Source organism: Trachemys scripta, chromosome 4 (assembly GCF_013100865.1).
Source record: "Trachemys scripta elegans isolate TJP31775 chromosome 4, CAS_Tse_1.0, whole genome shotgun sequence".
NCBI classification, from domain to species: Eukaryota; Metazoa; Chordata; order Testudines; family Emydidae; genus Trachemys; species Trachemys scripta.
In genome coordinates this window covers 80,966,728-80,982,263 of record NC_048301.1, presented here as the reverse complement: position 1 = coordinate 80,982,263, position 15,536 = coordinate 80,966,728, and the positions used below count along the sequence as shown (strand labels likewise).

At 45.9% G+C, this 15,536-nt stretch overlaps 1 protein-coding gene across 3 annotated transcripts in view; it reads left to right on the top strand.

Moving 5' to 3' along the window:
- Nucleotides 1–15,536, top strand: part of CAPRIN1 (cell cycle associated protein 1) — a 93,548-nt gene that overhangs the window by 34,987 nt on the left and 43,025 nt on the right. For all 3 annotated transcript variants that reach the window (XM_034769705.1, XM_034769703.1, XM_034769704.1), the window contains exons 4-6: nucleotides 3,234–3,320; nucleotides 14,221–14,459; nucleotides 14,600–14,682. In XM_034769705.1, coding sequence (XP_034625596.1) covers nucleotides 3,234–3,320; nucleotides 14,221–14,459; nucleotides 14,600–14,682 — 409 coding nt within the window. The remainder of the gene's footprint in view (nucleotides 1–3,233; nucleotides 3,321–14,220; nucleotides 14,460–14,599; nucleotides 14,683–15,536) is intronic.

Below are 15,536 nucleotides of genomic sequence, written 5' to 3'. Positions count from 1 at the left end.
CCCCCCCCCCCCCCCCCCCCCCCCCCGGTTCACTCTACTTCCCTGTAAACGAACCACCCCACCCTCCCCTCCCCCCTTTGAGCACCGCTTGCAGAAGCAATAAAGTCATTGTTACTTCACATTCATGTATTCTTTATTAATTCATCACACAACTAGGGGGATAATTGCTAAGGTAGCCTGGGAAGGGTGGGGGAGGAGGGAAGGAAAAGGACACACACAGTTTAAAACTTTAAAACTTTAACACTTATTGAAGGCCAGCCTTCCGATGCTCGGGCAATCATCTGGGGTGGAGTGACTGGGTGGCCGGAGGCCCCCGCACCGCGTTCTTGGGCGTCTGGGTGAGGAGGCTATGGAACTTGGGGAGGAGGGCTGTTGGTTACACAGGGGCTGTACTGACGGTCTCTGCTCCTGCTTCCTTTCCTGCAGCTCAACCATACGCTGGAGCATATCCGTTTGATGCTCCAGCAGCCGGAGCATGAACTCTTGCCTTCTGTCTGCAAGCTGACGTCACCTATGATCTTCAGCCCACCACTTGCTCTGTTCATCCCGCGATTCAGCCTGCCACCTCTCCTCTCGTTCATATTGTGCTTTTCTGTAGTCTGACATTGACTGCCTCCACGCATTCTGCTGTGCTTTGTCAGCGTGGGAGGATATCTGGAGCTCCGAGAACATATCATCCCGAGTCCGCTGTTTTCTCCTTCTAATCTTCGCTAGCCTCTGTAAAGGAGAAACATTTGCAGTTGGTGGAGGAGAAGGGAGAGGTGGTTAAAAAAGACGCATTTTAGAGAACAATGGGTACACTCTTTCATGTTAAATTTTGCTGTTCGCATTACACAGCACCTGTGCTTTCGTTACAAGGTCGCATTTTTCCTCTTATATTGAGGGCCTGCCAGTTTGGTGTAAGAGATCACTTACGCAGTGCCAGGCAACAGATTTCGGCTTGCAGGCAGCCATGGTAAGCCACAGTCTTTTGGCTTTCTTAACCTTCTTAACATGTGGGAATGGTTTCAAACAGTAGCGCCCTCATTTCCCATACCAAGCACCCTTTGGGTTGGCCATTTAATATGGGTTTTGCAATGTAAAAGGAGCTGCAGTTTCCGGGTTAACATGCAGCACAAACCCAACTACCCCTCCCCCCCACCCCCTACCCAATTCTCTGGGATGATCACTTCACCCCTCCCCCCCACCGTGTGGCTAACAGCGGGGAACATTTCTGTTGAGCCGAGCAGGAACGGGCACCTCTGAATGTCCCTTTAATAAAATCATCCCATTTCAACCAGGTGACCGTGAATGATATCACTCTCCTGAGGATAACAAAGAGAGATAAGGAATGGATGTTATCTGCATGCCAGCAAACACCAGGACCATACGCTGCCATGCTCTGTTATGCAATGATTCCAGACTACGTGCTACTGGCCTGGCGTGGTAAAGTGTCCTACCATGGCGGACGGGATAAGGCAGCCCTCCCCAGAAACTTTTTGCAAAGGCTTTGGGAGTACATGAAGGAGAGCTTTCTGGAGATGTCCCTGGAGGATTTCCGCTCCATCCCCATATACGTTAACAGACTTTTCCAGTAGCTGTACTGGCCGCGATTGCCAGGGCAAATTAATCCTTAATCATTAAACACGCTTGCTTTTAAACCGTGTATAATATTTACACTCACCAGAGGTCCCTTGTGTGCCCTCAGGGTCTAGGAGCACGCCTTGGGTGAGTTCGGGGGTTACTGGTTCCAGGTGCAGGGTGATAAACATATCCTGACTGTTGGGGAAACCGGTTTCTCTGCTTCCTTGCTGTGTGCTATCTTCTTTGTCTTCATCATCATCTTCCTCGTACCCCGAACCCGCTTCCCTGTTGCTCTATTCTCCATTGATGGAGTCAAAGCACACGGTTGGGGTAGTGGTGGCTGCACCCCCTAGCATGGCATGCAGCTCCGTGTAGAAGCAGCATGTTTGCGGCTCTGCCCCGGACCTTCTGTTTGCCTCTCTGGCTTTGTGGTAGGCTTGCCGTAGCTCCTTAATTTTCATGCGACACTGCTGTGCGTCCCTGTTATGGCCTGTGTCCTTCATGGCCTTTGAGACCTTTTCTAATATTTTGCCATTTCGTTTACTGCTATGGAGTTCAGCTAGCACTGATTCGTCTCCCCATACGGCGAGCAGATCCCGTACCTCCCGTTCGGTCCATGCTGGAGCTCTTTTGCGATCCTGGGACTCCATCACGGTTACCTGTGCTGATGAGCTCTGCATGGTCACCTGTGCTCTCCTTGCTGGGCAAACAGGAAATTAAATTCAAAAGTTCGTGGGGCTTTTCCTGTCTACCTGGTCAGTGCATCTGAGTTGAGAGCGCTGTCCAGAGTGGTCACAATGAAGCACTGTGGGATAGCTCCCGGAGGCCAATAATGTCAAATTCCGTCTACACTACCCCAATTCTGACCTGCAAAGGCCGATTTTAGCGCTACTCCCCTCGTCGGAGGTGGAGTAAAGAAACTGGTTTAAAGGGCCCTTTAAGTCGAAAAAAAGGTCTTTGTTGTGTGAACGTGTCCAGGCTTAATTCAAATTAACGCTGCTAAATTTAACCTAAACTCGTAGTGTAGACCAGGCCTTAGTGGAATACACATCTGCATCACATCTTAAAGCACCACAGTTACAGTAAGTAACGGTTTCTTATAGTAAAAGTAGGCCTTAACATAGTTGGTAATTTAAAGTTTAATTTTAAACAAGTTTGTTTATTAAAAAGAAATATGTATTAAATATCCGGTTTTTGCTTTTTTTTCTTTAAAATTTTCAATTTTTATCCATCCTGCTTTCCACCCTTTTTCTAGACTGCATTAATTGTAGGTTAGTCTGACCTGGGTTAGTTTTCAAAATGTTTTGTTTTGCTTATGACTTTCTAGGAGTTGCTTTTTGTTTTCATGAGACTTGACCCATTTTTAGTTGACTAAAATAGTGATCACGCTAAATATTAAAACAACTCTCTCGTGCATGTGCATATGCACGCCAGCCCCCTTATTCCAGAAAGCTAAGTCCTTAACGCTTCAAATATTTGCATGTCTCTTCTACTCAATATATTTGAAGCCTCAAATATCAAACCCTAACCTCTCATTAGTAGTAGTCTCATTACTGTTTAAAGATGCTTAACTTATTTTTAGAGCACGACAGTGCTTTATGCAGAAAGTTATCACTTGGAAGTGCATATTTCTTGCTTTGTAGTAAGTGTCACTTTATTTTTTTTTCAAGGATGCAGTGTCTAAGTACCAGGAAGTCACGAATAATCTGGAATTTGCTAAAGAACTGCAGAGGAGTTTCATGGCTCTGAGCCAAGATGTAAGTAAAGGATTGAAAATCAGATGCAGGCTAACTGTTGAAATAGGAAAAACTAAACTATTTTCTACAAATAAGTGATATTGAATGACGTTTTATCTAGAAAGAACCTAATGCACGTTATTTTTTTTATATTTGACTTCTTAAATTGCAACGTGTTAAACACTTATCTGAAAATAAGGATGCATTTAAACTTCTGACTTACTCTTTTTCTGAGTCTTTCAGACTCAATTCAGTATATTGTCCCAGCAAGTTGGTTTCCTGTTAAAAGAAGTTGAGCTCAAAAAGTCTTTGTTTAAAAGATTTTCTGTAACGCTTAACAGCATGAAAAAAATTAATGTATTACTTTCTTCTTTGAATTCTAAGGCCTTTAAAGCACTTGACAAAACGTAACCAAAAATAATGAAATGCCTCACAATCCACTGAACACATTACATGAGTGCTATACAACAGTAACCCACCAGTTCAGTAACGGTAAAATTGTCATAAACCAACAAATTAAAAAGGAAGCAGGAGGGATGCCACAGATATATTTAGGCTTTTGTTCAGAGTCTGAGAGTGGGTTTTTTAAAAATATTTATATTGCAGGCCCCCTTATGCTAGGCCACTATGCCATAATAAATTATAGTCTCTGCCTCAGATAAATTAGGCCTTGTGTACATTACAAAATTAAGTCGACCTAAGTTAGGTTGATGAACAGCCAACATAATAATTACTGCGTTGTGTGGCACTGATAGCTGGAGCCCTCCAGTCCTGGGGCCGACAGCCAGAGCTGTCAGTGGCAGGGCTGATGGTTTGGGCTGTGGGGCCAGCATGAACACTGCGTTGCCCTAGCTACATCAACCTAAGCGCTACACCTCTTGTGAAGGTGGAGTTAAGTTGATGGAGTGGGCGACTTACATCAGCAGGAGCACTCTTGTAGTGTAGACACTTAGAGTTAGGACGATGTAAATTGCGCTACATCCACCTAACTCTGTAGTGTAATCCAAGCCTGAGAGTGAACCCTATTATTCTGAGAGGACATACGAATACAGGAAAGTTGTCAAGTCAGATAAGACATGGCTCTCATAAAGGAAAATTTGAGTCTTAAAGTTAACTGGATATGACTAAAGTGAAGATTCTTTGTTCAAATGTTGTTTATAGGTTAAAATAATCTTCTAATGAACAGTGCTAAACTATTAATACTTATTTTCATATATCTTAACATTTTAATTTTATTGGAAATTCTATTGGATGTGTAGAAATTTCGAATTCTGTGAACTTCCTTTCTTTGTTTCCTCTGTCTACTGCCTCAACCATAGCAAGGTGTACTAAACCTCTTCAGTCATACTGCTACTCCTGAAGGAATTCTGCACCAAAAAAATAAAAATTCTGCACACAATATTTTAAAATTCTGCAAGTTTTACTTGTCAATAAATAAATGTGGAGACTCCAGCATAGCAGTGGGGAGCACAGGCCACTGGTCCCACGGAAGTGGGAGATCGCCAAGTCAGTGTCCCACGAGCAAGGGAGTGTTGATGCTGCATCCGGCAGTGCAAGGGCCGGGCCTGCCTCTCCGCACCAGAAGTGGGCAAGTAGGCTTGGGCAGGCAAGGATCCAAGTGTGATGGGGGGGCTTAGTGTGGTGGTATCTAGATGTGGATTGAGAGGGTTTTGTGTGGGGCAATCTGGGTGAGGGTGGCTCAGTGGGGTGTGTGAGTGTGGGGGAATCTGGGTGCATGGAGGCTAATTGGAGGGGTTCTGAGTGCAGGGGTAATGGGACTCTGCAGGGGGATCCAGGTGAAGTGTTTGGGCCTCAGCGGCGGGAGGGGTCTGGTTGTGGGGGGAATGAGGCATGGCAGGAAGGCTCAGCAGGGGGAGGGGTCCAGGTACTGGTGGCTTGGGGCTTGGTGGGGTATGAGTTTGGGTGTGTGGGGGCTTGTTGGGGTGGTGCGGCGGGGCGGGGTGAGGCTTGGTGGGTTGAGTGCAGGGGCTCAGCAGAGGATGGTCTTGGGTGTAGGGGTCCAGATTAAGGGGGGGATAGGCTCAGCGGAGGATTTGGGTGTAGGAGGGCTTGGGATTGGCATTTGATTGCAGGTGATTGGTACGGGTCTGGGTGCAGAAGGATGAGGCTCGGTGAGGGGGTCCGGATGCATGGGGTTGGGTGGATGGGAGAACAGCTCCCCATACTCCACTCCAACTGTGATCGAGGAGCGGTGGGGGCAGGAAACAGGTAGGCAGGGGTGTGGAACTTCCTGCAACCATGGGATGTGTCTGATGCAGCCCTGGCTGCCCTTTGCAGGGGAAGAGAGAGTCCTATCTTCCCCCAGCCCACCTAGGACTAGCAACTGAGCCCAGTGAAGGGTAAGAGCCATTGGCTGGGGCAAACACAGCTGCCCCCACCGCCCCAGCAGAGATTTAATGCTCCGCTGGCTGTTCCAGGCACCCAAAATTAGCACCTACACTGTTTAGGAGGGACACGTGACCACTCTTGCGGCTTAGGTTTGCTTTGCTTTGCTTTGGAAGTGAAGGGAAGCAATCTGCAGGGGACATGAGCTCTGTGAACGTAGAGTGGGGCAGAATTCCCCCAGGAGTATACCGCATTGAGTTTCTCAACAAAAGAACTGAAAGACAGTTGGGCTGCTCTGCCTATGTACTTGTGTGGGGGAGGGATAATGAGGACATGCAAGGCTCAGGTGCAAACCTAATTGAGTGCTGGTCAAAAGATTCCTCTTGTGTGTGAGGCGCATGTGCACCAGAAGGTATGGGTTCTTCGAGGAGTGTCCCTGTGGGTGCTCCACTTTAGGTGACTTGGCGCCCTGCACTTGTAATTGGAGATTTGTAGTAGCAGTGCCCAGATGGGCCATGCACGTGCCGTAGCCATCTTACACCACTCCGAGCGGTTACAGAGCGGTGTGCAGCCAGCCGCCCCCCACTTCCTTCTTTAGTGCCTTGGGCTTGAGTTGGAGCACCAGCCGTGCCTTTTCTTACCTCAGGTAAGCTTAATAGTTTGTAGTGTTTCCGATAGTGTTAGTTTAGTTATAGTTAGCTACCCTACCCCTTTGTCCTTTTTATTTATTTATTTATTTAATGTTAAGAAAAAATCTTTCCCTTTCCTCTTTACACCTGCCTCCCCGGTGGATACTCGACTATTGCCTTTAAACAAAAAAAGGGGGAAGTGGGGGAGAGAAACAGGGTTATCCCATTTCTTTTTCCAAAGGACTTGCTCTCTCAGACATGCCTGGCTCACCTGGCTTTAAACGCAGCCTGACTTGCAGACTTTCCATACTGGTCTCTGACGACCACGCACAGTGTGTCCGCTCCCTTGGCGAGAGACACATTACCCCAAAGTGTCTGCACTGCAGAAAATTGACTGCTAGGACAAGGAAGGCCAGAATCTCCAATTGAGGCTCCTGACGATGGAGAAATCCCTCAGACCTGCCTCCGACCCAGAGTCCAGGACACCTCTTGGCCAACGGTCGCTAGTGGCGGCATCTGACAGGGGATCTGCTTCAACAACAGCTGCCTAGGAGCCTGCTCCTAGGAAGGTTACCAAAAAGCTATTACACTCATTTCCACAATGAGAATCGCCTAAAAGAAAGTTATCTCCAAATGAAAAATCTCCCCTGGTACCAATGACGCCGAGAGCGCCGGACAGTGAGGCACCGGGAACGTCCAGTACAGAGACGTCCCGAGGACCTAAGACCCTATGCGGACAAGTTCTAATGGAGGTGCACGCAGTAAAATCAAACCTCTCAGCTTGGCACCTACGGAGCCAAAGAAAGCAATGGCACTGAGCACTACAATGGCGCCACCTGCTGTACCTATTCAGCACAGCTCCAAGTGGTCGGTACCAACAGCTTTGACCCTAATTCCTGGTCAGTGCATGATGCCGTCCCCGGCACCAAGCCTCGCGGTTTCGCAGCAATTCATGAGGCATGCAGACCTGATAGTGGCCTCCACACCTGGAACTCCCCTACTTGGTACAGATGGTACCCCAGTGAGACTGGGACCGAGGGTGGTAACCACTCCCTGTGGATCAGCCCCTCCCCTCTCCAGCAATGAGGAAGAAGAGGATGAGAAGTAATGTACACTCCTTGCCACTCCTCACCTAAATCTTGACCCTTCTCAGCACCAAACATTTACATACATGCGGGACTGGTGTGGGCAGCCATGGACACCGCCTCCTATACCCTTGCCACCCAACTGGCCATACTGGGATCCATGGGCATTGTATAGGTAAGGCTATGTTTTAGTCGCGGGTATTTTTAGTAAAAGTCATGGACAGGTCACAGGCAGTAAACAAAACTTTGCGGCCCGTGACCTGTCCATGACTTTTACTATATACCCGGCTAAAACTTGGGAGGTGGGCTGCGGTGCTGGAGCAGGTTCCCTACCCGGCTCCTGGGAAGTGGCAACGTATGCTTATATGCCTCCACTCCGCCCCAAGCCCTGGTTCTTCAGCTCCCATTGGCTGGGAACTGCGGCCAGTGGGAGCTGTGGGGGCAGTGCCTGTGGGCGGAGGCAGCACATGGAACTAGGAGCTGAGGGAGGAGAGTTTCTGTTGCCTTTCTGGGGATCCGGCCCCTTCCCCCCCCCCCCCCCCCGTAAGCACGGCCCCACACCACAGTCTCCAGCCCTGAGCCCCCCCACACCCAAACTCCTGCTGCAGGGGGCCCCGAGATTGCCCCAGCAACAGCCAGTACAACTGGCCCAGGGCTGCCTAAGCTGCTCAGGCGGCCCCCGAGCCAGCCGCACGGGCCGCTGCAGAAGTCCTGAAAAGTAACGGAATCCGTGACAAACACTGAGCCTTAATTATAGGCCCAAAACCTCAGGCCCCCTAACCACCGAGGTCCAGAACAACACGGTCCCCTTCACCAGCTGTCCCAGCACCCTTAGAGACATAAGAGAACACAGCTGAAGGTGACACCCTGCTGACCACTCACATCTCCTCTTCGTCAGCAGATGAAACAATAATGCTACCACCCCCTACTATGGGGGATGATTTCAAATCTTTTCAAGTCTGTTCAAAAGGGTAGCTGAATCTCTGGATGTTTCGCTAGCGCAGCTACCGGAGACCCAACACAAGCTCATGGACGTACTCCAGGCATCCCTAACAGCGAAGATAGCACTGCCAATTAATGATGCCATCATGGAAGCTGCAAAAATAATCTGGCAGACACCTGTCACAGCACTTCCCTCCTATAAGAGGTTTTACAAAAAGTATTATGTGCCAGCAAAAGCAGCTGAGTTTTTATTCACCCATCCCGCACCAAACTCGCTGGTGGTGGATGTGGTCAACCAAAAGGAAAAACACCACTAGTCCGGAATTACCCTGTGTCATAAGGACTGGAAAAGGCTAGACCTTTTTGGTCAGAAAGCCTACTCCTCTGCCACACTCCAGTTCCGCATAGCCAATTATTTGGCCATGTGTGTATTTGGCAAAATACACACATAATCTGTTTCACAAAATGTTGGAATTAACATAAGAACGGTCATACTGGGTCAGACCAAAGGTCCATCTAGCCTAGTATCTGGTCTTCCGACAGTGGCCAAAGCCATGTGCCCCAGAGGGAATGAACAAAACAGGTAATCCTCCATTGACTTTATTGAAAGTTTACCCGATGACAAAAAGGAACAATATAAGGCAAACCTCTCTGAGGGGGTCTCTCATTGCCGGGATAGCCTTACAGGCCTCTCTTGATTCTGCAGACACAGCAGCACAGTCCATCGCTGCATCCGTGGTCATGTGCCGTGCATCCTGGCTCCACCTCTTGGGGTTCCCCAGGGAAGTCCAGTCCACTGTGGAGGACTTACCCTTAGAGGGTCAAAAATTGCTTGCTGGCAAAACCGATGTGTCCTTTACACACCTTAAAGGACTCACAGGCGATCTTAAAAACCCTGAGCATATATGTACCTGCAAACAAAAAGAAACAAGGCAGGTTTTACAACCAAAGAGTCCAGCCTGCCCCATATTCTCGGACCCAAAGACCGTATGACTAACGAAATAAACAAAGACAGACCAGACGTTGTCAGAGCTAAAATCAGCCTTCAGTGTCTCAACCATCTACCGCCAGACAGTCATTTTGAAGGTGTGGTCTGGTCGAGGGCACAAGACCTCCACATTCTCTGATTCTGGAACCACATCCGGTCTCCTGCCCATTTGAACCACATCCGGTCTCCTGCCCATTTGGAGACTGTCTGTCACCATACTATCCTGTCTGGAACACTATCACAACAGACAAATGGGTTTTGGAGATTACCCAGAAAGGCTTTTCTATCCCACCTACCCACCCCACTTCCCCATCCCTCTTCAGGGACCTCTCTCATGAGCACTTGTTACAACAGTAAATAAACCACCTCGTACAATTGGGTGCTGTGGAACTTGTACCATGTCAACACAGGGAGAGGTTTTTTATTCCCATTTATTTTCTTGCTCAGACGAACGACAGGTGGAGACCCATCCTGGGTTTGCGAAAACTCAACAAATTTGTGAGAACACGACATTTCAAAATGGTGACTCTTATCCACAATAATTCTGGCATTAGAGAAAGGAGATTGTCTCTGGGATGCTTATTTTCATATTACAGTTTAACCCGGTGCACCGAAGATTCGTGAGATTCACCCAAGGGAATCTGTATTTCCAATACAGAGCGCTACCCTTCGGCCTGTCAACTGCCCAAAGAGTTTTTTCCAAGTTTCTTGGTGTCGTTGCAGCTCACCTTTGCAAACAAGGAGTGATAATATTTCCATACTCAGACAACTGCCTTATAAGGGCAGCAAGGCGCAATAAATGCCACGCAAACCACGATAACCCTGTTCGCACACCTTGGGTTACAAATAAATGTACAGAAGTCCGCCCTGATTCTTGTCTAACAGTTGGAATTCATAGGCGCCTACTTCGACCATCTCACAGAAACAGCAATGTTACCCTCAATAGTGCTTCCTCACTCTAATCAACCTAATTTCAGCCATGATGGACAGCCCACAAACATCTGCACAACTCTTGGGGCACATGTTGCCAGCAATGTTTGTTGTAAAATATGCAGGCTTCACATGTGATGCTTACAGGCCTGGCTTTGAACAGTGTATATAACACACAGACATTCTCTCAACAGAAGCCCTGCAGGGTAAAAGACTCGCTAACAGGGTGGACACAACCACAGAATGTCTGCTCAGGAATCCCTTTCCAACAAAAAGTTCCACAACAGACACCTCTCTAGTTGGTTGGGGGACACATTTACGTGACACTACGATCCGTGGCCACTGGTCCCCAGCGGAGTCCAACCTTGGAGCTAAGGGCAGTCCAAAACACATGCGAGCACTTTCTCCCTTTAATCAAGAACAATGCCATCAAGATCCTTACAGACAATATAGCATGCATGTACTATATAAATCTCCAAGGGGGAGCACGATCACACCCACTATGTGCAGAGGCAATACGCCTCTGGAACTGGTGCATCACCAACAGCATAGAGATATTGACATCCTATCTGCTGAGATGTCAGAACACAACAGTGGACCAACTAAGCAAGATTTCTCACAAACCCATGAGTCGGAAATGGATCCCTGAATTCTCAAAGCCATATTCAACCTATTGGGGGTTCCATAGATCTATTTGAAGCAGCTCAGAATGCCAAGTGCCCACAATATTGCTTCCGGGCTGGATTGGGACACCACTCCCTGGGCGACGCTCTTCTCATAAAGTGGGAAGCGCCACTGATGTATGCTTTTCCTCTGATCCCACTGCTGAGCTGAGTCATTCACAAGATCAGGCAGGACAAATCCAGGGTCATTTTCATTGCACCCATGTGGCCCAGACAAATGTGGTTCCCATACCTGAGACAGACGGCAGTGAAACTGCCTCGAACCCTTCCTTTAGTGCTTTACCTTCTGTCACAGGACGCAGGGCGGGTCTGTGACCCCAACTTCTCAGTACTCTGCCACAAGACCTGGTTACTCTATGGCTAAAGGGGGTCGAAGGAGTGTTCCGAGGAAGTGAAAGATATACTACTGAACAGTCAGAGACTAAGCACAAGAAAGACACATGCATACGTAGGTGGAAATGATTCGGCACTTGGTGCCAGGACAAACCGATTTTTCCAGTCGGCCCTAGTATACCTAGTATATAGTCAAGGATTCTGGGACTTTCAAAATTCACCAGCTCAGTCAGATTACATTTGACTGCCATCACCTCCTTCCATGACAAGGTGGACGCAGTTACTATCTTCACTCACCTGATGACTAAATGCTTCTTTAAAGGCATAGAAAACTCTTATCCCACACTAAGAAACCCTACTCCCATGTGGGATTTCAACCTTGTTCTAGGCAGTCTCATGGGAAACTCATTTGAATCCGTTGCAGCTTGCTTTGTTGCACTTATCAGTGAAGGTTGCTTTTCTAATTGCCATCATGTCAGCAAGATGGGTGGGAGAATTAGGTGTCCTAATGGCACACCCATCTTATTCTACATTCTTTAAGGATAAGGTAATCCTATGTCTGCACCCTAAGTTCATACCCAAGATTGACTCCTTTTTAATTTAAATCAGCCCATTTACTTACCTGTATTTTTCCTGAAGCCCCATACTGACAGCAGGGAGGCCTCACTCCACACGCTAGACATTTGCAGAGCATTAGCTTTTTACATAGAATAAAAACATTCAGAAAATCATATCAGCTATTCATTTCCATAACAGAACGCTCGAAGGGTCAAGCCTTCTCAAAACAGACTGTCCAAATGGATATCTGGATGTATCCATTTGTGCTATCAAAACAGCAATCTTCAACCTCCACTTGGAGTTTGCACACACTCCACCAGAGCGTTCTCAACATCTGTGGCCTATCACTGACATCCGCCCATACTTTCACTAAACACTATGCTTTAGAACAACAATCAGAAGCAGACACTCAGTTTGGACTCTGTGTTATCCACTGTCTAATGAACCAACTCCAAAGCCTCTCCCCTCCACTGAGGGGCAGTGCTCAACAGTCATCTAAAGTGGAGCACCCCCAGAGATACTCCTTGAAGAAGAAGAAAAGGTTACTCACCTTGTGCAGTAACTGAGGTTCTTCAAGATGGTTGTCCCTGTGGGTGCTCCACTATGCCCCCACACACTTCGGAGTTTCACGCCAATTTTCTGGGGTAGAGAAGGAATTTGAGGATGGTTGGCTGCATCGCTATGTAACCCCTTAAAGCAGCGCGAGATGGCTACAGCTCATGCGTGGCCCAACCAGGCACTGCTACTACAAATCTCAGATTACAAGCACAGGGCGTCAAGACACCTAAAGTGGAGCACCCACAGTGACAACCATCTCGAAGAACCTCAGTTACTGCACAAAGTGAGTAACCTTCTCATCCACACTGACAATGTGTCTTGAACAGTTACTGTAAAATAAGTAACTCTTCTTTCTACCATGCCACCTAGTCTTCTTCCTGCTGCATCACTTTAAATGAATCCCTCAATCTGCCAAGGAACAAAGTCATTGTCCTTCCGTGACTTGCAGAAATAGAATTGGTTTCTCCCTTCTCCCCACCCCTTTTGTCCCCCCAGTTGCCCCTGCCCCGTTCTGCCTCCCTACTCACTTCCTCATCCAGGACTTAATTTATCCTTGGGCTTGCCAGGGCTGAGTAAATCTGCTGTGAACGAGGATATTTGTATTTGTTTAATACCACTTTTCACAGCAGACTTAATAGCTAGCTGGGAAGCTGTGAAAAGTGATGTTAACATACAAGTATCCCTTCTTACAGCAGCAGACTTACAAGTTTAAAAAAAAGCAACCAAAAAAGCAAAAGAAACAATAACGAAGACAAGAACGTGCAAAGCACCTTATTTATTTCTCTATTCTGTTTAGGTCCAGTGAAGACAACTGTACATTTTTATTACTGAGTCTGAAGGGGGAAAAAAAAAACCAACACCCCAAACCTTAAATAAATAAATTGAAATGATTTGGAAATGTTTATGTGCATAACTAACTTTAGGAAAAACAAATAAAGTATTTTAGGAAAAATGGTCAGAGCTGCGACCAGCAATAGTTGGTGGCCACGCTCTGAGGCCACCAAAAATGTGTTGATAACCCCTGACGTCACTAGCCAGAAGATTTATTCTGTTTGTCACCAGTACTTATGCAGATTGATGGTGAAGGGTTGCTCTTCCTCCTCTGTAGCGCCTATGCTCTTTTTTTTTTTTTTCCCCCCCCTGAAGCTGAATTCCTGTACTGCTCTGGCACAGCCCTTTCCATCTGACTTTTTAAAACTCTGTATATGAATAGACAAGGGATTTGTTGTGGGATCATGATATAATATTCTAACAGTAGGTCTCTAAAGTTGATCTTAGCTAATGTTGGTAAATGTCAGTTATCTTTCTCTTTTAGTGGAGTATACTTTCACTGGCACTACATATGAAGAATATCTTGGTAAAATCTTAATGATGGTTATATTGGTTATGATTAGAACCAGTAGCTTGATAGCAGTGGTGCTCAGACCTCAGTGGTTCAGGAGCCAAATTAGTGATTTGCATTACCCAAAAGAGCCACAGTTGTGGGAATTTATAGATTCATTTACCATAGTACTATATATTCATGTTTAAACAGTATGACAGGAGTGCGTGTGTATAGATTCTCACAGCAAAATGATTGACCAAGTATTATTTTGTCAACTACAATTGGTTAATAATGTAAAAGCATCCTGATTGGTTAATAATTATATCACAGTATTTTAATATGTTTTGTAAAGAGCTGCAAGGGACATATCAAAGAGCCACTTGTGGCTCGTGCACCTCAGTCTTGAGTATCACTGCTTTATATAAAGAAAATATAGTATTTGTGGTGGCATTTAAAAGCCAGTTCCCTGGATACATAGATAATTTTGAGTTGTAGTCTAACTCAATCCAGTATAGAATCTAACGTTCCCCTTTCTTTGTGAGCAGATCCAGAAAACAATAAAGAAGACAGCCCGGCGGGAGCAGCTGATGCGAGAAGAAGCTGAACAGAAACGTTTAAAGACTGTACTTGAGCTGCAGTTTATTTTGGACAAATTAGGAGATGATGAAGTGCGCAGTGACCTGAAACAAGGATCAAATGGCATCCCTGTACTGACAGAGGAGGAACTGACAATGCTGGATGAGTTTTACAAGCTAGTAGACCCTGAGCGGGACATGAATATGAGGTAATGTGCTAGTTTTACTGTTAAGTAATCTCTGTAATGTTAATATTGATCAGTGCATTTATTCTAATTATCTGCAGCATAAGAATTTTTAGACCTGTTGAGTAATGTTATGCTTCAATTAATTAATATTTTTGTTGAAGGTTGAACGAACAGTATGAACAAGCATCCATTCACCTGTGGGACTTACTGGAAGGGAAGGATAAGCCTGTTTGTGGAACTACCTGTAAGTATGTTTAAAGTAGAACATTGAATGCAAGGAAAAAATGTACTAAATATATTAGTAAAAGTTACATCACAAATGCCTGTGATAATAGTTTTAACTGTCAGAATTGCTATCTTTTGCTAATTGCTTGTCTGGATAGTGACTGAATTATCTTGGTCTCAGCTATGTTGTAACTGTATAGTTCAGTGAAATGGTAACTTACTGCATATTGTATTTGGCACTGACACGACTTTACTCATCATTTACTGGGCCCACAGTTTCTGCTGCTTCAGCGGTGTTGTCACTGATGGTGCATAGTAGCTGTTTTTTTGCTTTCTAGAAAACCGGGTTAAACAAGGAATATTTCTCAATGAAATGTGTACTTGGTTAGTTTTAGACCTTAAACAAGGCAAGTTATGACTTTTTTTTTAATGGAATGCTTAAATGGTAGCCAAATTTTCAGGAGAGCTCAGCTTCTGTTGGGGTGCTTAAATGGGAGTTAAGCTCTTTGGAAAATCTGGCAAGAATAGCATCTGGTTTCTTAGTAAGAAATCGTTTGTTTCATTAGTTTAAGTAAATCCATCTACGTATGTGGTTTTATGAAAACAGCTGTTATAGATAGATAGATTGTCTACTGTTATAGCCAAATGTATTGCTTAATTTGAGATGAAGTGAAACTTCCTGCTGAAGGAATTAAAGGAGAGTGGTTTTAAAACCAATCTCAGGAAAATTACAGCTTTTAATGGCTGTTTATTGTATTTCACAGAATGGATGTTTTTGAAGTATGTTTATGTGAATAAGAATAAGATAAACCATTAAAGTATAAGGGGCTTAATATTTCCAGGGTTGGTTGCTATTTTCTGAAAACTGCTATA